The 23,968-nt window shown below is 37.3% G+C and overlaps 2 protein-coding genes across 2 annotated transcripts; both read right to left on the bottom strand.

Annotated features, from left to right (window-relative positions):
- Positions 1-557: 557 nt before the first annotated feature.
- Positions 558-1,690, bottom strand: LOC147508918 (uncharacterized). Its single transcript, XM_086597669.1, has 2 exons — positions 1,459-1,690; positions 558-1,324 (listed from the first exon to the last, which is right to left on the bottom strand). The coding sequence occupies exons 1-2, from the start codon at positions 1,688-1,690 to the stop codon at positions 558-560; spliced, it is 999 nt and encodes a 332-aa protein (XP_086453795.1).
- An 18,955-nt stretch (positions 1,691-20,645) lies between these two features.
- Positions 20,646-21,909, bottom strand: LOC147508919 (L-ascorbate oxidase-like). Its single transcript, XM_086597670.1, has 3 exons — positions 21,554-21,909; positions 21,263-21,451; positions 20,646-20,768 (listed from the first exon to the last, which is right to left on the bottom strand). Exons 1-3 carry the CDS (start codon positions 21,731-21,733, stop codon positions 20,646-20,648), a joined length of 492 nt encoding a protein of 163 aa, XP_086453796.1. The 5' UTR covers positions 21,734-21,909.
- Positions 21,910-23,968: the final 2,059 nt, after the last annotated feature.

Here is a 23,968-nt window from a genome sequence, read left to right on the forward strand (position 1 = left end):
GAGAAGCACATCTTCAGCCATTCAACAAACAACGGGGGGAACTTAAATGTCTGTAGGATCACCAAGAGGGAATTCCAGCTTATAGAGTCGTAGGCTTTCTTGATGTCCAGCTTTATTGCACACCTTTTTGGTTCTCTCTTTCGGCCATAACCTCGCAAAAGTTCATGAGCAAGCAACAAGTTATCCTGTATAGTCCTCCCAGGAACAAAAGCCGATTGTGCACAAGAAATCAAAGGAGAAATACATAATTTCATTCTGTTTGTGAGAACTTTAGATACACATTTATAAATAATATTGCAACATGCAATAGGTCTAAAAGAATCAACACAAGAAGACATTCTATTCTTGGGAAGAAGACTGAGGATTGTGGAATTTATACCTCTCGGCATCTGCTTGTGTTTGAAAATGTGCTGGATGGCTCTTATTACGTCATTGCCAACAACATCCCAACACTTCTTGAAAAAGAAAGCATTAAACCCATCAGGGCCCGGAGCTTTATTATCATTCATATCAAAAAGAGCTTCTTTTATCTCTGCATCCTTGATAGGGGAAGCCAGCTATAAACTTGTGCAATTATCCACTTCAGCAATACTAAGATCATTAAAGATTGCACGGTCACAAGTAGCAGGTGAGGTGACACCCAGAAGGTCCTTGTAGTACTCAATAAAAGCATATTTCACCTCCATCTGGCCCTCTCTGAGATATCCCTCCTTGTCTTTTATACACCATACCACGCTCCTAGACTTCTTCTCCTTTATAGCATTAAAGAAAAAAGCATTGCATTTTTCCCCGAAACAAAGCCACTCAATATTAGTCTTCTGAAAAAGGTCTGCCTCCTCCATCTTGATCAAAAGACAAAGTTTGCGCCTTGTGGCACTCTCTTGATAGCATAGAGAAGAATCTAGAGGGTTCACCTGTAGTCTCACTAGAAGTTGTCTCAGCTCTTCTCTTGTTTCCTCCACTAGCCTGTGGGCATCATAACAAAAGGAGCGAGGCCATCCCTTAAGAACAGCCTTTAACGCTTTCAGTTTGCATGATAGCATGTACGGTGGGTTACCATGGTCTTGAATGTTCCAACATTGAGCAAGGGTAGGAGCAAAATCCTCATGAAGTCGCCAAAAATTGCAAAACTGAAACGGTGGTCGACTTCTTATTTTATTCAGAAAAGACATAACTATTGGGCAGTGGTCAGAAAACTCCTGAGTTAGAAATTCCACGCTCGTAGCCAACTGTAAGGACACCCAGGAGGAATTCACCAGACACCGATCTAGCTTTGACCATTTCCTGACAACCTCACCCCCATTGTTCCAAGTATAGAAGCATCCTGTAGTGGTATGATAAAAAAGCCCAGAAGCATTTAAGCAGTTTGCTAGTGGAGTTGTTTCCCTCTGGTGGACTGCCACATCCCCAATTCTTTCGTGCAAGAAGAGTACATTGTTCAGGTCACCTATAACACACCACGGACCTTGAATGCCATAAGCGAGTAACCGGCTCCTCCTCCCGGAGAATGGATCTCTGCATTGTTATTACTAGCATATATAACTGTCAAGGTAAACTGGAAATCATATTGTAAGATAGACACCTTACAGTGAATAAATTGCACCGTCTCCAGCTCTTTCGTAATCTCCATAATTTCCGGATTCCATACAATCCAAACTCTACCACTATCATCGCTTGCATAGTTATGCATTCTTTCCCACGAGGGACAAACTATTCCAAATATAGCGAGGAATTTCTCTCTTTTCACCTTTGTTTTCAAAATTCCCATACAACTAATGTTCTTTTTTTTACTAAACAAATTAAGCTGTCTAGCTTTTGTGTGGTCATTTAACCCTCGCACATTCCAGCTACACACTCTTATCATAATGAGAATCAGTGAGCCTTTCTCTTTCCATGCCTTCGGCCTCTCTCTTTTCCTCTATTACTAGAAACTGCCTGTGCTTGGTGTTGATTCTGGTTTCTATTCTTCTTTTTTGGAAGTGCAAACGAGTAGTAGCTGGTATAGGTGGAGGAGTCCTATCACCAAAAAGCTCCGGTTCTGCATCAGAAATGTCGTCCTCAAGGTCTTCGCCTGCTGCAAGGCATTCAAACATACCCCCTTCACTAAGAAACTGTTGAGCAAGAGTGTTATCTGGTAGCAAGTGATGTAACGGCCTATCTTCATCCCCACTCTGTACCCTCACCACCTCGCAGCTAAGCTCTACCTCTTGTAACTCATCAGCACTACCATTGCAATCAGAAACTCCTACAACCATCAATTGGTTATCATGCCTTGTTTCACCCTGTGGAGATGCGCCTCTTTGGGTTTGACAGTTAGCACCTTCATTTTGTCTACTGACTGCCGCATTTACACCTGCAGTTAGGTCCCCCACATCTACCTCTAACATTGGTCCAACAGCCTGAATATCCACTCTTTGCTTGACCATAGCAGCGTCTTTGCCAAGTTCCTCATTGCTACTTGAATTGAAATCACCCGAAATTTGTTTTTGCGATCCTGCTCCTTCTTGGATCTCTTGGTCAGTTTCGATAACAATCCCCTCTTGGCTGTTAGTAACTCCTTTTGTTCTGGCGGCTCTTATGGTTTCTCCACCATTACGCGAAACTGCCCTTTGTCTCCATATCCTAGTTGTTTTACCAGAGCATTGGTCTGCTGAGTGCCCAAATTTATTACAGGTTGTACAAGACTTCGGTTTCCATGGATATTCCAAAGGTATAACAACCTCTCGGTTCCCTGCTTTCACTGTTATTACTTCCTTGTAATCATAGTTCATTGGGAACTCAATACAGAATCTAGCAAAAGATAGTCTTTTCCTTTTAGCTGTTGCATCATCCATAAACATAGGTGTGCCACCCACTAAGCTTGCGAGGTACGAAAGTCCACATTTCTTTCGGAACATCCATCAGCTTTACCCATAGAGGTATGGAGGCCACCTTGTTCTTGTAATTATCAACCTCCACTGTCCATGGCTTTACTACAAAACACTCGCCCAAGAATAAAAATAGGACCTTCATCTAAGATCATTTGGCGATCCTCGAGCTCGTAAAACTCATATAGAAAAGCTCTTTATCGTGGTGATATCAAAGGACCCCTTCAATTTCCACTTTCTCTCGCAACACTTCCTTTACCATCGAAATGACAGTCTTTTATCCAGAAAATAACCAACCAAATACTCATCCCACTCCTTTATACCTTGCTCCAATAAATGACGGAAACTCGGCCACTCCATCAACATAGATCGGGGAGAAGGACTTAAAGCTACTTGTGGATTCGGATGACCCGGACCGACCAAACAAGGACCTCCAGTGGTTTGAGGAACGACTTGCCCATTTGCACTTTGCTTTCAGAGAAGCCATGAGAACAAGCTTAGCTTAAGGCGCCCAAGGAGAAAGAAGAACCAACACTTTATATTGCCTCAGCGAACTCACACTATAAATAGCGTAGAATTTTACCTTTGAAGCTATAAACTAATATCTTCCACTAATAAACTACCACTGTTTAGCAATGGAGGATTTTACTATTAGTAGAATGCAAAACCAGCAAAACTAGATAAGAAACCTACGAAAGATCAGTTTTTTCTCTATTTTTGGTAAGAATTGGAGCACCAGATCAAAACAGCAACCTATGTTATCTCACAACCTATCGCTTCTAACACTGTCCCCATGACTCAAGCTGTTTTACTCAAGCTATTTTATTGTACCTCTAATTTTTTGAAAACGTTCCTAATCTCCTCAAAGTTTGTATCCCTGGTTAGCATGGCTAATTTATGAGGGAACGGTGGTTTCACTCTATATTTAGCGTATGGCTCGACTTGATGTGTAACCTTGGCTTTCTGTTTCTTAGGTTGTGGTTTAACTAGTACCTCTACAGTGGTAGGCTCTTCAGTTTCTATTTCGGTATCTAGTTCGATATCCGGTGTAGGGAGTACTGATGGGGTAACTATAGGCATAGTTACTTTGTTATCAACCACTCTTCCAGAACGGAGAGTGGTGATGGCATTTAGGTCACGTACTATTGTAGTTTCCATACTAGTATTACCGTTTACCTCAAAGGCTGTGCTATTTTAGGGTTTGGTATCGCTTGTCCTAGAAACACGCCTTTTGGTTGGGCTTTCTCTTGGGCTAACTGTTGTATGCCCTGATTTATGGATTGTAAGATCTGTTGGTTTGATTGAGTCATTGTTTGGAAAAGTTGTTGGGTAACCTGTATAAAGGCGTCGATACGATCCGGTTGTGTAGGTGTAGTAGTCACAGGTGGTGCGACTGGAACTATCTCACGTTGATTATTTATGGGTGGGTTGTGATAGTTACTATTGTTAACCGGAACGATACCTCTATTGGTATTATAACTATTATAATTACCCTGACCTTGTGTTTGACCTTGTCGTGGTTAAGCTTTGGTTGTTATAATTATTATAATTCCCACGACCTTGTCCTTGCCTAGGTGGAGCTTGGTTATAATTGTTTGCTTGCCTAACATTTTGGTTATTAAACCCCGGAGGTGTAACTTGTTGATTGTTTCGCCAAACGAAGTTGGGATTTTGTCTCCATGGGGCATTAGGAATAGGATAGCTATTAATGGAGCAAGCATTATCTTGCTCGATTGTTGTTGTTCATAGGCGAGAGGACAATAGAGTCGGGGTGCTTTCGATTTGAAACAGAAATTACATGGGTTGGAGTTTACATTCATGGCGGGGATAGGCTTTTGTTGAACGAAATAGCCTCAACCTTTTTAGTTAGAGATTCGATTAAATTTTTAAGTTCGGATCGGGTTTCATCTCAAACATACCGTGACCTTAAGCTGTTGAAGAAGAACTAGCAGGCGGGGTATATCATCACTACCCCCAATTATTATTGCGTTTAGTTTGATCTTCTAAAATTTGTAAGCCTCCAAGGCTCTTTTACTTAGGAAACTACCCCATTCATTATGTCAAGAACTTCTTTATGGTGATGTAGAAGTCCTTTGAAAAAGGCACGAACTAACGTGTCTTTTGCTAGGTTATGGTGTGGACACTCTATAAGCAGATCGGTGAAACGATTCCAAGACTCAGAAAATGATTCATGAGGATTACGTGAAAAATATGAATCTTGGAAAGCATCTCATCCGTCTTTAGGGGTGGGTAAAATGTTCCATAAATATTTGAACAAATTTAGCCCACGAGTCCAGAGAGTTAGCGCTTGGGCGGTTAACCAAGATCTTTGCCTTTATCGGCTAGGGTGAAGGAAATACCCTCGGTTTAATTTGTTACGCACCAACCGTAGGATGATGGAATGTTGTAAGGACTTGTTCAATCCTATGCATGTCTTTGATAAGGTTTTTCATGGTCTAAACCATGAAAAGCAGGTAACAAATTAAATATGTTTGGGGATTCGAAAATCCCCAAACGGGTCCGCTATAACGATGCAAGATTTGGGGCTATCGCTCGAGGCTTTGTAAAAGTCGAGAGAGAGTCTCTCTTTCTTCGCCATTATGGTGTGGTGGGTGGGATAGTAGCTAGAGGTGTAGTGATTGGTATACTCGATAGACTTGTTTGTTGACGTTGACGGTTAATTACGTTCGGTGTTTTTCTCCGACCAGACCTTAATCTCATGCAAGTCTAAGTCTAAACACAACAACACTCCAAACAATCTTGATATATTAGTATAAATCTCTAACGGAGATCGAGGTATGGAAGAAAGGAATACCTGACAAGGCCCTTGCTTCGCTTATGAATAACATCTTGTTTACGCGTGTTAAGTGTATATAACAAGTTAGAACACTGAAAAACTTAAAAAATCGAAGTTCAAAACAAACCTGTGGAAATCCAGCAAAATTCAGGTTAGGGCGCGGGTGCACTCACTTTGGCGCAAGCAGTGCTTTCGGTGTAAACTTCGAGTTACAGTGTGTTTGAGCTGGTCGAATCGGTTTCGGTTTGAAGCCAGGTCGCTCAGCTTCTAGTAACTTTAGCGCAGGTGCGCTCCGTGCAAATTTTTTTCGAGGAAGTTTAATGCTGAAAAAGACAACCACAGTTAGAATCGAACAAGGGTGGGTGGGTTTAATGGGACTTAAAAATGACTAATTATAGTAAGAAAACAATGCTAAAGGTAACTAAGATGGCAGCGGCGCCATTTGATAAATGTAAAAAGATAAAGTTTACCTACGAAATGAACGATGAAACTCAAAACGTAAGTAAACTAAACTTTGTTTTACTAATTGCTATCAAGTTTTCTACTCTCAATTCTATCGAAATAGAGTGGAGTAACAAATTCGTTCCACTCCTAGTTCTTTAGCATGGAATGATTTCGTACTTAACTAATCGGTCTTATGTCTAGTGAGAGATTTACGAGGGGAATTCAATACTACGTGGTGGATTCAATTGACAAGTTACGAATAACGGAATGCTACGGAATACTGAAATGTGAATCTAGATAAAGAATTAGAGGGGGAGTGAATCCACCTCGAATCCAACTTAATCACCTAGCCTAGACTGTTATAATCCAATTCTTACGTTCTTACAGTAAGAATTGCTCGTTCTAATCCCTAATTAGCATGGCATCTCTGCCAATTATAACTAGCATGTGAGGTCGCCCACCCATTCTCATGGTGAAACACGACCTTCTAGAATGGAATAGATTCTACAACAACTCTACACTATACAACTAAGTTTTCATCAAGGCTTCATCAACCCCTCTAATGGAGGCTTTAGCCTTGATTCATCAAACCATTATTTCTCATTGAATTATAACTAAACATCATACCAAAATTCTAACTTGGCTAATTTAACTAACAATACTTCAATCTAATTTAACTACTCAGAAATGATACTCAACAAGAATTAAAATTAGATCTATAAATTGAAATGACAAAATCGAAATTGACAAACTAGCTATTTTATTTATCAAACTAATAAAGAACAATGATTCTAAAGATTAATCTAAAACAAGAATTGAAATGAACTAAACTTAATTTTATTTAATGAAAACTAGATCTAGAATTATCTATAGTTTTAGGTCTAACTAGCTACCATTAACAAAGAGCTAAGCTTTTGTTTTTATATGTTTCAGATCCAAAAATCGTGCATGGGCTTGGAGCCATGTTTTGGGCCAGAGAATCAGGCCCAAAACCCAATTCTTTCAGTCCAAAAAGGCCTCTGCAGTTGTAGTTGGCTTCGACAGACTTTTTGTCTACTTCTACTCCTCTGATTGGGCCAAGGTATGGACCATTGGAAAGCTCTTTCGGAGCCGGTCGTTTTGACATAAGGTAGACCCAATTCTGAGGTCTGAGTCCAAAGATACGGCCTTCGGAAGTTCTGCTGACTTTGTGTGTTGTTTCTGCCCGTGTGGACTTTGACTTTTCAGCTTTGACCGGGCTTTAGAAAGGCTTTGTCTTCTTGAATCTTGGCCTTTAATCACAGAACTCCTTAGCAACCAACCATTGCTCCTTTATCTCATCAAAGTGGCACATTTCTGCACATAATTGACTTTGAAGCCTGAAACGCATAAAAACACGTAATCAGCATTAACTCTTAATTATTACTTACATAATTGGTCTAAAAGTATGACTGTTACAGGGTTAAAACTACAGTTTTGGGCTCTTATTAGAGGATCCATCAGATCAACCTCTATTTTACATCTTAATTCGCTAATAGATAACGAAGCGCCGCATGGTCAGTGTATACTATTATGGAAGAACCAACTAGGTAAGGAAGAAACTTATCCAAGGCATATACAACAGCGAGAAACTCTTTCTCCGTGGTGGTATAGTTACGTTGAGCTTCATTAAGAGTTTTACTAGCGTAGTAAATAACAATTGGTTTGTCATCTCGGCATTGTCCTAGGACAGCTCCAATAACATAGTCGCTCGCGTCACACATTAATTCAAAAGGTTTAGACCAATCAGGTGGTTGAATTATAGGAGTGGTAGTCAGGGCGGATTTTAAGGTCTGAAAATCTTATTTGCAATTGAAAGTGAAGTCAAATACGACATCTTTAAGAAGGATATTTGTTAAAGGTCGAGCAACTTTAGAGAAATCCTGAATAAATCTCCTATAGAACCCTGCGTGTCCTAAAAACGCACGTATGCCGCGAACTGTTTTTGGTATAGGAAGGGAATCAATTTTTTTCAATCTTAGTTTTATCGACTTCGATTCCGTCCTTTGAAACAATATGACCTAGAACTATTCCTTTTGTAACCATAAAATGACATTTTTTCTAATTAAGAACGAGATTTTTCTCTTCACAACGTGCAAAAACCTTTTCAAGATTTGATAGACATATATCGAAAGAATTACCATATATTGAGAAATCGTCCATTAAGACTTCCATAAAAGGTTCAACCATATCACTGAAAATGTGAAGCATACAGCGTTGGAATGTACCAGGGGCATTGCAAAGGTTGAAAGACATTCGTTTATACGCAAATGTACCAAATGGAAAGGTGAGCGTTGTTATTTTTTGATCAGCAGGATCTATGACTATTTGAAATTATCCTGAATAACCATCAAGAAAGCAGTAATATGCATGACCCCCTAGCCATTCAAGCATCTGGCCGATGAAGGGAAGTGGGAAGTGATCCTTACAAGTGACCGCATTAAGTTTGCGATAGTCAATACATATTCTCCCCTTCACTGAAATACGAGCGGATATGCATTCATCATTATCATTTAACAGAACTGTAATGCCAGACTTCTTGGGAACAACATGTACTAGACTCACCCAAACACTATCAAAGATAGGGTAAATAATACCTTCATCAAGTAACCTTAAAACTTCCTCCCTTACCACATCCTTCATGGCGGGGTTTAGATGACGTTGCAGTTCACGTGACATCTTTGCATTTTCTTCAAGATGTATACGATGGGTGCACACACTAGGGTCTATGCCCTTAATGTCATCGAGAAACCATCCAATAACAGAACGGTGTTTTTGAATGACATTAATTAAACAAGATTCCTAATCGTCGGTCAATTGGGATGATATGATAATTGAGTGACTACCACCTGGATCAAGATGTACGTATTTTAAATCCAAAGGAATATGCTTTAAGTTAGGGGTGGGAGGAGTGGGTATTAAAGATTCTTGAGGAAAGCCATCTTCCATAGAGAGAAACAGATTGATGTTCGCCCAAGTCGCTTGACAACACGGTAGTAGGGTCAAATAGTGGTATTGACACTAATAACGCATTTACTTCTTGTGTATAAGCACCAACATCAAATTCAAAAACACCAAAGGAAAAAAATTGGTGTACTTCATCGTTAAGAAAAGAGTTTGTTAAATACTCTTGCACAAGGTTGTCAACTAGGTTAACCTCACCATCATTGTCAGCCTCTAGAATTTGTTTCATCAACTTGAACAAATTAACCTCAACCAAAAGATTTTTGAAGGACATGGTCATGGAACGACATGGTCATGGAACCATCCCTACAGTTTATGAGAGCATTAGCAATTACTAGGAACGGATGCCCTAAGATGATAGGAATCGAGTCACAGGCAACTTCTGTATCGAGAATGACAAAATCGACGAGATAGTAAAAGTCTTGGACTTTTACAAGGACATTTTCCACAATGCCTTTTGGATACTTAATGGAACGATCGACCAACTGCAGAGTCATGGTGGTAGGTTTAAGTTCATGAAAACCTAGTTGTTTGAATAAGTAATATGGAAGTAAGTTCACACTAGCTCCTAGGTCTAGTAGCGCAGTAGCCGTATATTTGTCACCTAATGTGCATGGAACTGTTGGTCTACCAGGGTCCTTGAATTTGACTATACCATTGTATTCGGTGATGGACGGAAACTGTTTGGTGAGGAATGCTTATTGAGGAACATTGGTTCTCTTTTTTGTGGTGAACATATCTTTCAGAAGTTTTGCATGTTTTGGCAATTGTTTGAGGGCATCGAGAAAAGGTGTAACGCCCGTATTTAAAATATGTATTTATTTATTTATTTATTTATTTATTTATTTATTTAAAATTCACTGGATTGGATTTGGGATATGTGGGCCTGGTTTCTGGGCCCGAGTCTGTGTTGGGCTTGGGTTTCAAACCCAAGTATATATTCATATTGTTCTGGAGAATAGGGTTCTTAGATAATAAAATATAATAAAAATGGAGGCAGAGATAGAAGCAGGATTGCTAGAGTGTTGGAGCGCAACGATTCGAACTATGATGAATTCGTAGGAGCTGTTAATACAGGTGAGTAGAGTTAACTCTCACCACTACTAAAACTATAATTTTCGTATGTTTAGAATTTACCGATTTCATAAACTATGATTTTCGATCATTTTAGAATTCTGAATTCTTGTCAAAAAAATATATAAGTTTTGTTCATTCTTTCGGTTCATTCAATATTTTGCCGGCTGTCCATATAAACTGTTATTGTGAGTATTATGTAGTTGATTGAAGTGGGGAGATAGTGTTGCTGGAGGTGCGTGCCCCAAACATCCTCCACTATCCGGTATGCGTTACTGTGATACTGTGGGGGTATTGATATATTGATTTGAACTGTTGAAGCTCGGAAGAGCGACAATGGCGGCGCGAGCCAAACCAACGTTTGTCCTGTATGTGGTTTGAAACTGCTATACTGTTGTTGTGTGGGTTGATTTTATTTTGATTTGGTTGATGTCGAGGGACGTCGGGATTGAGATTTGGGTACTATTGGAAGCTTGAAGCTTCGACAGGCGTTAATGGCGTCGCCCAAGAACCAACGTTAATGGCGTTTGATTTGTTTGAACTTTTTGTGGTGATGTTAGATTTGTTGGTTTGAGGTTGGTTAGGGATGTTTGTATGGGTGCTGGAGAGTGGGGAAAAGCTGTTGAAGCTTTATGTTCATTAATGGCGGCACTAAGAAAAATCGCCAGTAATATGTATTATACTGTTAGTGTTGTTTTTGGTGTTGATTGAAGATTGGTGGTAGTAAGGGGTTGATGTTTGGTTATTAATGGTTGAATGGGTGCTGGTAAGGGGTAAGATTGAAGCTTGAAGAAGCTTTAATGGCGGCGGGAATTTGTTTCAGATCTAGTTTTGGTTGAAGATGCTGAATTCAAGAATTGAGGATTTCACGTTTATTAAAGTGGTAGGGGTTTTTACCCTCTTCATTTTCGAGTATGTTGGGAGTGGTGGCGATCGGAACTGGTGGTGGCCGATTTGGTGGCCTCTTTGGGTGAAGAAGACCGGGTTGGGCCTTGGGCCGGTTTCAGTTTTTGGACTTTAGTTTTTAGTTGTTTGGGCCTGGTTTTGTTTTAGTTGTTTGGGCCAACATTAGATTGTTTTGTTTGGGCCAGTCCACATTAGTTTAAGTTGTTGGGCCAGTTAGTTTAAGTGTTTGGGGCCAATTTCTAATATTATTTGGGGCCAGTCCATAGGACTTAATAGAGATCCAAATGGGTATTTCCATATTTAGATTTTTGGGTTCTAAGGTTTGGGGATTGGGCTTGGCTAGTTGGGTCCGAACCGCTTCCTTAGTCATGAGCCCATGAGCCATGCACCTTTGACCTTAGCCATGAACCATGGCTATGACCCTGAACCTGTTGAACATGGAAATGACAGGTTGACTTTGACAGTTGACTATTGACTGGGGAATGTTGACTTTTTCCAGATTTTCACATATTTAAGAATATGGACAAATGTAGTAATAAAATGTTATCGAAATTATATAGACAAATCAAATGATAGAATGTTGTGGAAGCCTGTATAAACTTGGTTGTCATTATCTAAGACAGATGTGACGTGGATAGTTTGTATTTTTGACCTGTGACAAGAGTGAAATTTTAGGAGATATAATATTTCTAAAATGATATAAAAATGTTATGCGGTATGTTTGGAGCTATTGTGACATTATATAATATGTTGGGATATATATATTTAATGCAATAGTTTTGGAGAAATAAATGTATAAACACTCCATTATTTTATCTGTGAGATGCTAGTAGAGTATTTGTGGATATTTCCCACTGGATTGTGGCATAGTGCAATAATATATTGGCACGTGACATAATGAAAATGGTTATGAGATATATTGAGATATTTCTAAATATTGTGGCTTAGTACAATAAGGTATTTGACCTGCACGTGATATAGTGGAATTATTCTGAGATATAAATGTATGACACCTGAATAAATTACGTAACGAAAATCCTAGAACCTAGCTACCACAACTCATGAGATTTGGCCCTAGTGATGGGCGTATGTGATGTGATTGGCCCTTCTTGCGTTTCAGTGAATATGAATGGCCCTTCGGGCATAAATAATGTGATTGGCCCTTCTGGCATTTCAGTGAATCTGAATGGCCCTTCTAGCGTAGCCGAATGGTGGCTTGATTATTCCGTTCGCAAAATTAGAACGAGACGCGCGATATTTTATGCCGTATAATGGCAGTACTTATATAATGGCTTTCGTGTGAGGGTTACCTGGTGTGCGGCATCCCGCTCAGGGTAGTTACGCACGGAGTGGTTCATTATGTAAGGGGAGGCATGTGGATGTACATGTTTGGCGTTGGGAAGCGATTGTGGTAGCCAGGGAAATTAGGTAAGACATAGTTACGACGTGATTTTAGGGATACACAAAGAAAGCCTTAATTAATATAATTATGGTAATATGTTGTTTAATGATATATCTTTAGATAGATGATCGTATATGGTTTTGCAGAAGGGTGGGTCAAACTAATTACTTGTGCAGAGACGACCCATTCTGTAATTGAGCATGAAATGCGGTAAGTATAGAATATGCTTGGCTGGTTATTAGTTTAGTTAGAACCTAAGGCACCTCGTGGAGGAACTAAATGCCTTTTTATTATGCGTATGGTTTGTGTGGTTAGTGGGAAGTTAAGGCGCCTCAGTGGAGGAACTACCTGCCTTACTTATTGTACTTAAGGATGTTGTATTAGTTGTTGGAAGTTAGGGCGCCTCGGTGGAGGAACTAACTGCCTTATGGATTGTGTATGTATATGTACAAGTATATGTTGTATTTTAGAGCTACTCACACTAGCATTGTTTATAATGCGGACCCGATCTGCATGTTTGCTTATCGGGTGTGTTCATTAAATGCACATAGTTGATAAGTCTTGACAGATTTCATGTTGAAGAAGGTTGGTTGCTGCTTGTGGTTTGCATTATTGTCTCATTCAGGATTTGTTTTGTTTTCCCTTAAGGTGTAATAGATTTTTAGTTGAGACAAATGTTGTTTTATATTTTCAGTTGTATTTATAACTAAAGAGGGTTGAAAGGAGATTTATAACTTAATCAGTTTTGTGAAGTTTTATAATGAAGAGGACTTTTGTTTAAGTTAAAATTTTTATTGGTTTTTAATTATCCGCATATTTAAACTGTTTATGGGTTTTTGGGAGTTGAGAGTGCGTCACACCTCGAAGATCGAAGAGTCTGGAGCAAATATTGTTTTTCCGAATTCTGTCAAAATTCGGGGTGTGACAATAGGTAAGTTGATTGTCAAATTCTTAAAAGTTTCTCAAATTTTATCAAAATTTTCGTCAGGTTTATTCTTTGCCAAATGGGTAAGAAACGGTTCCTTAGGGTGGAATTTGGCATAGGTATCCGCTTGCTCGTTTCTCACTTTTTGAGTTGGTGACTTTGTTGGACTTAATGCTTCCATCATAGGTTCATTATCAGAAACAGATTCATTGGAACCTCTGGTTACCTTTGTTTGATCATCTGGCATATGTATTTGATTGTCAACGGTTTTGCCAGATCGAAGAGTAGTTATTGCATTCACCTCACCTTGGTTTGGAGCATTTATACCAGGTGCATTGGTGAGTTCAAAGGCAGTGTTTGCTGGCTTAGGGTTCGGAACTGCTTGTCCAAGAAACACGCCTTTCTGACTCTTTTCTTGCGCTAATAGTTGAAGTGATTGTTGGATAGATGTTAGTATTTGAGATTGTTGGTTCATGTAAGCTAAGAAAGTCTCGCTTGTCCTATCAGTAGCGAGTGGCACAAGTTGTGCAACAGGGACTAGTTTACGATTATTGCTGAGAATTTGTTGATTATAGCTGGAACTAGGATTGGCTGGAACAAGGCTGCGGTTGGTTTGGTAGTTAGTATTGGAATTACTATGAAATTGATTTTGACTTTGTTGGTACTACTGATTATTTCCTTGGATGTATGGAATAAAGTTGGTGGATGGTCGAACAGGTGGATTGGCGAAACCTAGAGGAACCATCTGTTGGGTATTCAGGAGCCAAGCGAAATTCGAATGTTGTCTCCAAGGCGCATTAGGAATATTGAATGCACACGCCTCTTCTAATGGATGGGAAGGGGATGCATATAACAAGGGACAATAAGAATCAGGATGGTCAAGATTGAGACAAAGAATACATGGGGAAGTACTAACGTTCATGACCTATTTTGGGAGTTGATCGTTTAATTGAACTACGAGGGCATCTACTATTTTAGTCAGGGATTCTATCAGATTTTTTAATTCAGGATCGGGTTTTACCTAAAAAATAGATGTAGCTTTTGCAACATTGTCCTTAGATGACATAGAAGAATCAATGTTACCCCAATGTGTACCTCTTGTTGCTTGTTTTTCAAGAAAATTTTATACTTCAGTAGCTCCATTGTCCATGAAGCAACAGCCGTTCATTATATCAAGAGTTTCATTTTGATGATCGGAAAGTCCATTAAAGAATGAACGAACAAAGACAGCGGTGTCGAGCTGATGATGAGGACATTCTAAAAGAATATCAGTAAATTGACTCCATGCTTCCGTAAATGATTCATGAGGATTTTGACAAAAGAATTGGATTTTCTGCAGCATTTCAGTAGTTTTCTTCTAAGTATATAATTGTAGCATGAAAGCTTGCACACGCATGTTTCTATGGATTGTGGTTGTTGTCCTGCTAGCCAAACTGACGCTTTATCAGCTAAAGTGAAAGGAAACAACTTAAGCAATACTTGTTCAGTAGAGATTGACGGATGGTGAAATGTGGTGGCTACTTGCTGAATCCTACGGAGGTGATTGTAAGGTTTCTCATGGCCTAGACCATGATAAACAGGTAATAATCCAAAAATGCTAGGTGGGATTTGAAAATCGTCGGCAATATCCTCGAGTTTGATGCAAGAAGAAGGCCCTTCCTATAAGGCAGTATAGAAGTCCGAAAAGGGCTTCTCAGCTGGTGGAGTTTTGTCAGCCATAATGAATGAAGTTAATGGCGACAAGGGATCTTGATGATTTTTATTAATAGATGAAGAACTATGTTGGGGTGAGAACTTACGCAAATGTTTATTGTATTTTCTCCTACGATAAGTATGTTCAAATTCTTTATTATTACCAGACCTTAATCTCATGAAAGCATAAAATTAGATCTGATGCACAAAAGGAACTTATTATTATTTGAATTTTATTATTTTCTAAAGCATTAGAAGTGAACAACGTAGGCCTAAGCTGCTGCTAATGTAGCAGTGAAGCTAGGAATACGTGTGTATAAACCAACAGCCAGGTCACAAGATAGATATGAGGGAGGATTTCCGTGCAAGCACGGTTCTAATTAAGTAACTTCAATCTTTTAAGTTTCCTAGACACCGTCCGAATATGTTAATTAAAATTTATGAAAGTGGTAAAGGCACAACATTTTTTTTTTAGTTAAAAGTTATGCATATAAAGTACAATCATACAATCATGCAATTACAACGTACTCATACATTACTAGATATAGTAGCATGTGAAGATACTTTACTCATACGTATAGAAATACTAATAGGCAAAGTTGTATTATTAATAATTACTTCGGTACGCACAGGCATTTCACATCAGTAATACCTATACGTAGGCTAAGAGGGAAATATATATTACGTATACGTATATTTACGCTAACAGGCGAATTTATACTACACGTGTTATGTATAATAGTTTGATTCTGTCAATACTCATTGAGATTGCGAATGTCATTTAAAGAGCAGCTTCACCCCGAAAGGCTTAGAAACAACTTATCCAACTCAGATTTTAACCATCGTTGGAATGTTCTCCTCTTTCTTGACAAAATCGAATTATTAAACAAAACATGGTCCTCATACGTAGATAAATATTAAACATGTATCAATGTTTACTTATACGTAGAAATAAATATAACCATGCAAAATTGAATCAATGGCATGGATATAAATATTTAGATGCAATATGAATTCACTTACGCATATATATATGTTAACAGGCATACGCACATGATTTATATATATTTCTAACCTAATATGCAAAGAATAATCCATTAACTACGACATATTAGATAACACATGTGAATCATTGATAAGCACCCAAAAACTGTACTATAAAACCACGTAGAGACACAACATTTTGGTTAATTTTGTGCTTAATAATCATGAAATAATCGCATTTTCGTGCTTTTGCAGGTTGGAGAAACTAACCTACAAATGATGATAAAGCCAACATTTAAGCACGGAATAGGGAGTATACATAAGCTTTTCAATCAAGCCCATGCGAAGCCCAACAAATCCGGACTAAATCCCAAAGACTCAAACAGTACAGAATCCAGTCAGAAACGAGATTACGTGCATAGAAGCATCAAACTGTCGAAGCTCATATCTCTTGAACCAGGACTCTGAACACGACAAGTGAGCTGCTCAGACGATCAGTGCAACGAACTCTACGCATAGGCGGGAAGTTGAAAAAATGCTAAAAGACCGGACCGCTATTGGACACAACACATGGACCCACCATGTGGGCCCACAAGAGTTGATGAGTCATCATGCAAGTCAAGACAAAAGTGCAAATAATTGGTGCAAAAGTGACACCTTACATGTAATTGATGAGGTTAGATAGGATTAGGTGCTAATAGTAAAAACAAAGTAAGGTGTCACTTGTTTTGAGTGTGTGGGTAAGAAAGAATTAAATGTGATTTGTGTTTCACATGGGATGAGAGGAGAATGCTCTCATATAGAGCAAGAAAACAAAACAAGGGGGGATTCACTACATTTACTCCCTTGAATCTTTTTCCTTTTTCATTTCTTGTCTTTGTCTTTTAGTTTTTAGTTTTTGCTTTTAGTAAAAAGCTTACAACATGTTAATGGTGGAAAACCAATTTCTAGTTCTTGAATAAACTACTTTCTTCATTAGGTAAAACAGGTCGTTAGATCTTGTTTACTTCTTTCTCATCTCTCTTTTACATACATTTCTTGTAGTTTTAAAACAATCCTAGGATCATGAGCTAAAACCCTCCAAGGTGGAGGGGTTAATGATGCTCATGTGAGGATTCGTAGAAATTTCTTAGAAATAGGATTCACTGCCTGGACTTAAGGGCACATATAGCACACTACCCCAAAATGGTAGTGTCCGACCAAACTTGAGAAGTAGAAATTAAGAAAGACTCGTGGGCGCCTCCCTTTTTATACCTGGGCTAGTGATAAAAGAGAAAACGCTAGTTTTACTTATGAATATACGATGAAACTCAAATGTAAGTAAAACTAAAACTTTCTTCTTGCTTATATATCAAAGTTATCTACTCTCGTTATCAATACAATATGTGTAGAGTAGAGAATTCATTCCACTCCTAGTTTGTTTAGGTGTAACGTTTCCTAATTCGTGTAAGCTAACCAAGTCGTGAGACTAATGGAAATGAAATTTAACTACGATGGTGAATCAACAATCAATATGATATAAATCAAACTACGGAAATACTAACTTGACAATATTGGGAGGAATTAGGGGGATTTGATTTCACCTTAATTCGACTTAATAAACTAATGGAGAATTGTCGTAATCCGAATTGCTATGTTTTCACATAACAATTGGGTCTATCTAATCCGTAATCGTTCATGGTAATCTCTACCAACTAACAATCAGCATGTGAAGCAATCAAACTCATTCTCATGGAGAACTAATTACTTTCTAGAATAGAATAGATTACTACGACCATTTCTACGTTAATCAAAATCAAGTTTCATCAGGGTTTCCTCAAACCCCTCTAATGGAGGTTTTAGCCTTGAATCATTACAATATCATTTCTAACCCGAGAACAAATAGAATAAGTCATTGTTGAATAAGCAATAAACTTTATTAATCTAATTGAACAAGGGTAATAATAAGTCAAAATGAATTAAAACTGAATTTAAAACTAAGATTACGAATAACTAATTATCAATTTAAGACAAACTAAATGAAATGAACTAAGTAATGGATTCTAAAAACTAAATTTACTATTCTAACTAATTTATTGATATTTCACTAGATAAAAACTAAGTTATTGATTCTACAAACTAAATTCTTGTTCTCAAAACTAATTCTATAAAAAATAACTAGATAAAAACTAACTATTGGATTCTTGACTAAGTAAAAACTAAGTTATTTAAGAGCTAATTCTTTGTCTCTTCATATGGAGGAGACCAGATCCACAATTTCGTGCATAGGCTGAGGAGCCATGCTTTGGGCTGGAAAATCGAGCCCAAAACCTCATTATTTCAGTCCATAAAGGGGTTTTCAGCAGGAAATGACTTCAACAGCATTTTCATCTACTTTTGCTCCTCTGATTAGGTTAAGGATTGTGAGATTAGAAATCTCATTCCGAGCCGGTCGTTTTGACATAAGGTAGGCCCAATTCCTAGAAATGAGTCCAAAGATACGGCCTTCGGAAGTTCTGCTGACTTTTGTTCGCTATTTCTACCCACGTTGACTTTGACTTTTCAGCTTTGATTGGGATTTAAAAAGGTTTTTTCCCTTTGAATCCTGGCCTTTAATCATAGAACTTTTTAGCAACCAACCTTTGCTCTATTATCTCACAAAAGGGGCGCATTTCTGTACATATTCGACTCTAATGCCTGAAATACATAAGAACACGATAACAGTACTAACTCTTACTTACTAATCACATAATTGGTCAAAAAGCAATATTGTTAAGGGGTTAAAACTACAGTTTTGGGCTCTTATCAAACCACCCCCAAACAGCATTTTGCTTGTCCTCAAGCAAATATGAGAAATTAGAATAAGTGACAAAAAATGGAGTTCTAACTAATCTCGTTTCGCCGAGTGCGATTGCATTGACCATATGCAACAAGACCTTAAACCACTAGGAATTCCCTAGTGGACGAGTTATAGCCTCGTGAGAGTTTTCCAGTGAAGGTACTCACAAACTTCATCTATACTACAACGACTAAGAAATAAAACTATTGTTTTCTTATTTATTCTCAATATCTATCCATCTCACTAGGAATGAATACATAATAATCAAGTCGAAACCTAAGCTAATATATGCATAATAATCAATCATCTATGAATAAACATATATACAATGAGTAATGCTATGTAATGCACTAACAGGTTCGTTTCTGAAACTTTGGAATAGCGTTCTTAAGTAGGTCCTCACATAAATGTCAAGACAAAAACACTCTGATTTTTCCGCTCAAGTTTCCTACTCCAGTGTGCAGTGGGCACACTTTGCCTTACAATCTCAATGACACACAAGGAAGCCGAAGTCGATCAAATACATCTGCCACTTACTATCACACTAACATATTCCTAATTGAGCTATAGATTTTTATTAGGTGTTGCGGGGATTAGGTGAAGGTTTAAGAATGAAGGAAATGGATATTAAAAAAAACCAGTCTGAGATAATAGAGTCTTCATATTATGTAACTAAAGAAAACCTTTTTCTTTACCTTGCTTCTACACTTTGTTTCCATCCTGAGCCATTTTTTTTCTTTTTCTTTGGATTTTGACTCCTTTGATTATGTTTTTAGAGTTCTAACTCTTTATTTTATTTTATTTATTTATTTTTTTCTTGGATGAAAACTTTCTTTTCTTATTTGAAGCACTAACAAATTCTTGGTTTCAAAGGTCTTTCTCTTTTCTATTCTTCATCTCTATTCTCATACTCATGCAAAGATGGGTAGGTTGATTTTTATTTTTATTTTGTTGTGTAAAAGGGTAAGGGATTTGTGGGTAATGAAAGGCTAATGAAAGGCTCAGTGGGGCGACTAGCGGAAAATAATTCATAAGGTTTAAATTTCTGGCTATATCGATCCAAAGAGGGCCTAAATTCTCGCTTAGGATATGGTATAGTGATCAAGTAAGTAGACGTGTGATTTCTCTATCCGGAATTTACTTCTCCCTTGTGTCATTTCTCAAATATTTCACTCATATAAGGCTTTAGGCTATATTCTCACAGGATTTGTAGAATAAGTATACTAGCCTAGATTTCAGAAACTTACTACCAATACAACATAGATACTCATGCAATATATTTATAGAAAGATGCAAAGATTATTAGCTACATATTAACCTAAGTTTCTAAAAACTATTATAATGCAAAGGCTAACATGAAACTCCTAGATTATTAAGAGCATAGAGAAAGAAACAATACCAATATTCCTAAGTGTATAGCATAAACTTTTTATTTATATTTTTGAATTTTCACTACTAAAAAAAGGGCTTTTTATGACAATTTTTAGCTGTCATGAAATACATATCATGACACTTTCTTATTGAAAAACTAGCTGTCATTACTGAGGGTGTCATAAAAAGTCAACCAAAACCGTCATTAAATTTATGACGGTTCATAGAAAGACGTCTTAAAAGGTCCTCCCATTATAACACATATTAGTCTTTAAAACGTTATAGTAGGTAAATTTTATTATAACACCTCATATATAACCATAATTAATTATAGTTAGAACCGTCAAAAAATTAACAAAATAAAAACAAAATACTATATATTATCACAATACATACACATATCTTTGGCTTGGTGAGATAAATCGTTCGATAAAGTCAATAAACTCCATACGAATTTCAATAAGCTCAACAGTGGTATAGGTGATAGTGTTGGCCAGCTCCATTAGCTACATGAGTACGTCAAGTCAACAAAGAATTTAGTATATATGATATACGTTTACAAGAAAGAATTACATAGATATTTTAGAATATATTAACAAGAAAGACTTGCTAACCTTTGTCTTAATTGATTGACTGGGATCCATCATAAAATGTCTCATGAACCGCAAGACATAATATTCACAACTTCACATACCTTGTTTTTTAATTGTGGGGTACTGTTTAGTTCACTTAGTGCTCTATCAAGGCATACATTGAGAAAGACAACTAGTGACAAGGAGAGACCATTTATTTATCAAAATTCTTGTCTCCTTTCTCTTGGAATTTTATTACTTAAATGCTACCCAAATTGAGAATTTATATTAACTTTATAAGAATGGTATAGAAATTAAATATAGATAGTAAGATTACCAAAAGCAAAAAAAAGTAGAAAATGTAAGTTTGATTTTTCTAACAATAAACAATTGATGAAACATAAAGTGTTGAGATAAAGTTGGCTTACCCCGATTGCTAAATTCAGGGAAGCAAGTGAAGTGGTACTTGCTATCCTCAGCCTGTATGTCTTGTTTGGTTGAACATGAAGAATTGGGGGTGCACACTGCTCACCTCCTCTAATTTTACAAACACTTGAATTGCTAAGATGGTCCGCAAGTGAACAATTGAACTGCCCTCTTCCATTCATCAGAAGAGACTAAAAATTTTCACACACAAAAGACACGTTACATGGTCTAATCCAAGACATTGATGATCCGAAGGTCAATGTACGTCAAAAGATTGAATGGACGTAAAATACCTGAGGCTCACCAATCCAACGGAAGGGATTGGAAGATAGACCAATTTCTTTTTCATGAACATTTTGATGCCACCAATCACTTAAGAGCATGTTGAGTTCTCCTTCATAATGGAATGGTTCCTTTTCACCATCTGCCACATCTACAATAAGAGACCCATATAGCCCAGTTGATTTTTGCATCCCATAGTGCCCATGGTAGAAATATGTTCCGGCCTATAAAATTAACATTCTCCCAGAAATAAATTTTCTCTTGTTCATCAGAGATCCATAAACCTTATCAAAAGAAAGAAATATGCACTGCAAGATCCATAGAATTAGAAATTGAAGTTTGGTTTGTATGGAAAATTTGGACTTTTAGTGTGTACATTGAACAGAAAAATAGATATACTAATGTCAACCTTCAATTGTTGTTAAATATAACCGACCAAAAAAGAAAATCCTCATATTGCTAAAGAAAAATTCAAGGTAAAGTGACATTATCAGTTGTCTAAGCTTCAAATTTTACACCAAAAATAGAAAACTCTTACTAAGAAAATTTGGAAAATGAAAGGAACTATAACTACACATCGATGTAATGTACTTGTTACTCCTAAAAATGTCAAATATGTGTCTGGAGGTATTACTCATTTATTGAAAATGTAGTGAATGTTAAGCCAATATAGTAAACTCTAACATGTAAGGCATGAAATGCATGAAAGTTGTTACCTTACCAACTTTGAATCTGTAAATATATAAAGGTTTCTTCCGGATTGATAACACACTGAAATATTGATGCAGTTCCGTCGGCCCGCGTCTCAAACTGAGATCAGAAAACAAGATTTAGCACTAGATTGAGCACTTTATCTTTGTGCATTCAAGTATGAAAATAGGTGTATGTGAGAAGATATGTACCTGTCTAATTCCATGCCAATGAATGACGACTCCCTCAGTGTGGAGCTTGTTATGGAGATGAACAACTATGGTATCTCCAGCTTTGGCACGGATAGTAGGTCTAGGATACTGACCATTGATCCCCTTCACGACATTCTCGACGCAATCAGGTGACCAGAATAAATAACTCTGCACATCAACATGTGACCTAATATAGAATGGGTACTCTGCTCATTCTATATCATTTCTTCACACACCCAACATCTCAACAATATAGGGTTTCTGATTCGATTTAATAAGCACAACAATCTAGGGTTTTTACATAACAAATAGACTCAATAATAAAAAACAATAAGTGAACTAGATTTTGAGAAGAAAATTCACCTTTCTTCTCCATTGTCGATTCACTATTGAATAATCACTCTTTGCAAAGTCTCCATTCAGGAATTTGAGGATCAACAAATCTCCATCCTCAATTTGGGTGGAATCGCCAGAGAGAGAGTGGAGGTCTATTTTTTTCTGTTTTTGTGAAATGGGGACGAGAGTGGAGGAAATCTTGTTTTGGGCTTTTCTTAGTTCCCTTTGGGCTTTTCTTATTTGGTCGTGGGCTTATTTTTTGTTTTAACGCAAAAATAGTTTCCAAACGAGGCGACTTTTGTCATTGAAAACGGCGCCTTCTAATGCGTCAGAAGTTTCCACACATAACACGCACCTTTTATGGCGTCTTAGATTATCCATTTTGGTGTAGTGTTGGTTATTGAGTTACCAAACAAAAAATTTTGGTTATTAAGAATTGGGTATAGTGGTATACTATTAGTGACACGAGACTTAACTCAATTATTCTTATTCACGGTTCACTCGACCAGTCAATTACAAGGGGTTCATTTTTAATTGCTCCCAAATGGTTAGACAATTAATTAAACACCGGACATGCTCGAAGGAAAAAATTAGACAATTTTTATTTAACGTTTGTGAAAATGAACTCATAAATTAGATACCAAACTTGACACATTGATAAAAAAACGTCAAAGATATTTATGACGGCTAGCCTATAACAGTCAACATTAATATCATGCGTCATAAAGTGAACGGTAAGTATACAATTGTTAGTCACTAACTTGACACATTGATAAAAAACGTCACATATATTTATGACGCCTGACCTATAATCGTTAACATTTGCCATCAAGCGTCATAAAATTAATGGTGAGATAGAAATAATGACGGATTATATGGAAGTCGTCAAGGTAGAAAAAAAATAGCCGTCATAAAAAGCCCTTTTTTTAGTAGTGTTTTGAATTTTTTTACTAGAAAACAAGTGCATATTGTACATATCTATATCCTAATAGATGCCTTTAAATTATGCGTGTTTCTATGTCATCCCCAAACAAGAAGCATATTTTGTCCTCAAAGTATTGAAATAAAAAGGGTAGAAAAATACCATGGAAACGCGTGAAATTTTGGAATATCTGTAAAAGAAAGTTAAAATATACTAATATAGATAAATAAAAAATAGATGCAACTCTTTATGAGTTCCAGCCATTA

This window comes from Coptis chinensis, chromosome 3, assembly GCF_015680905.1.
Source record: "Coptis chinensis isolate HL-2020 chromosome 3, ASM1568090v1, whole genome shotgun sequence".
Classification (NCBI taxonomy): domain Eukaryota; kingdom Viridiplantae; phylum Streptophyta; class Magnoliopsida; order Ranunculales; family Ranunculaceae; genus Coptis; species Coptis chinensis.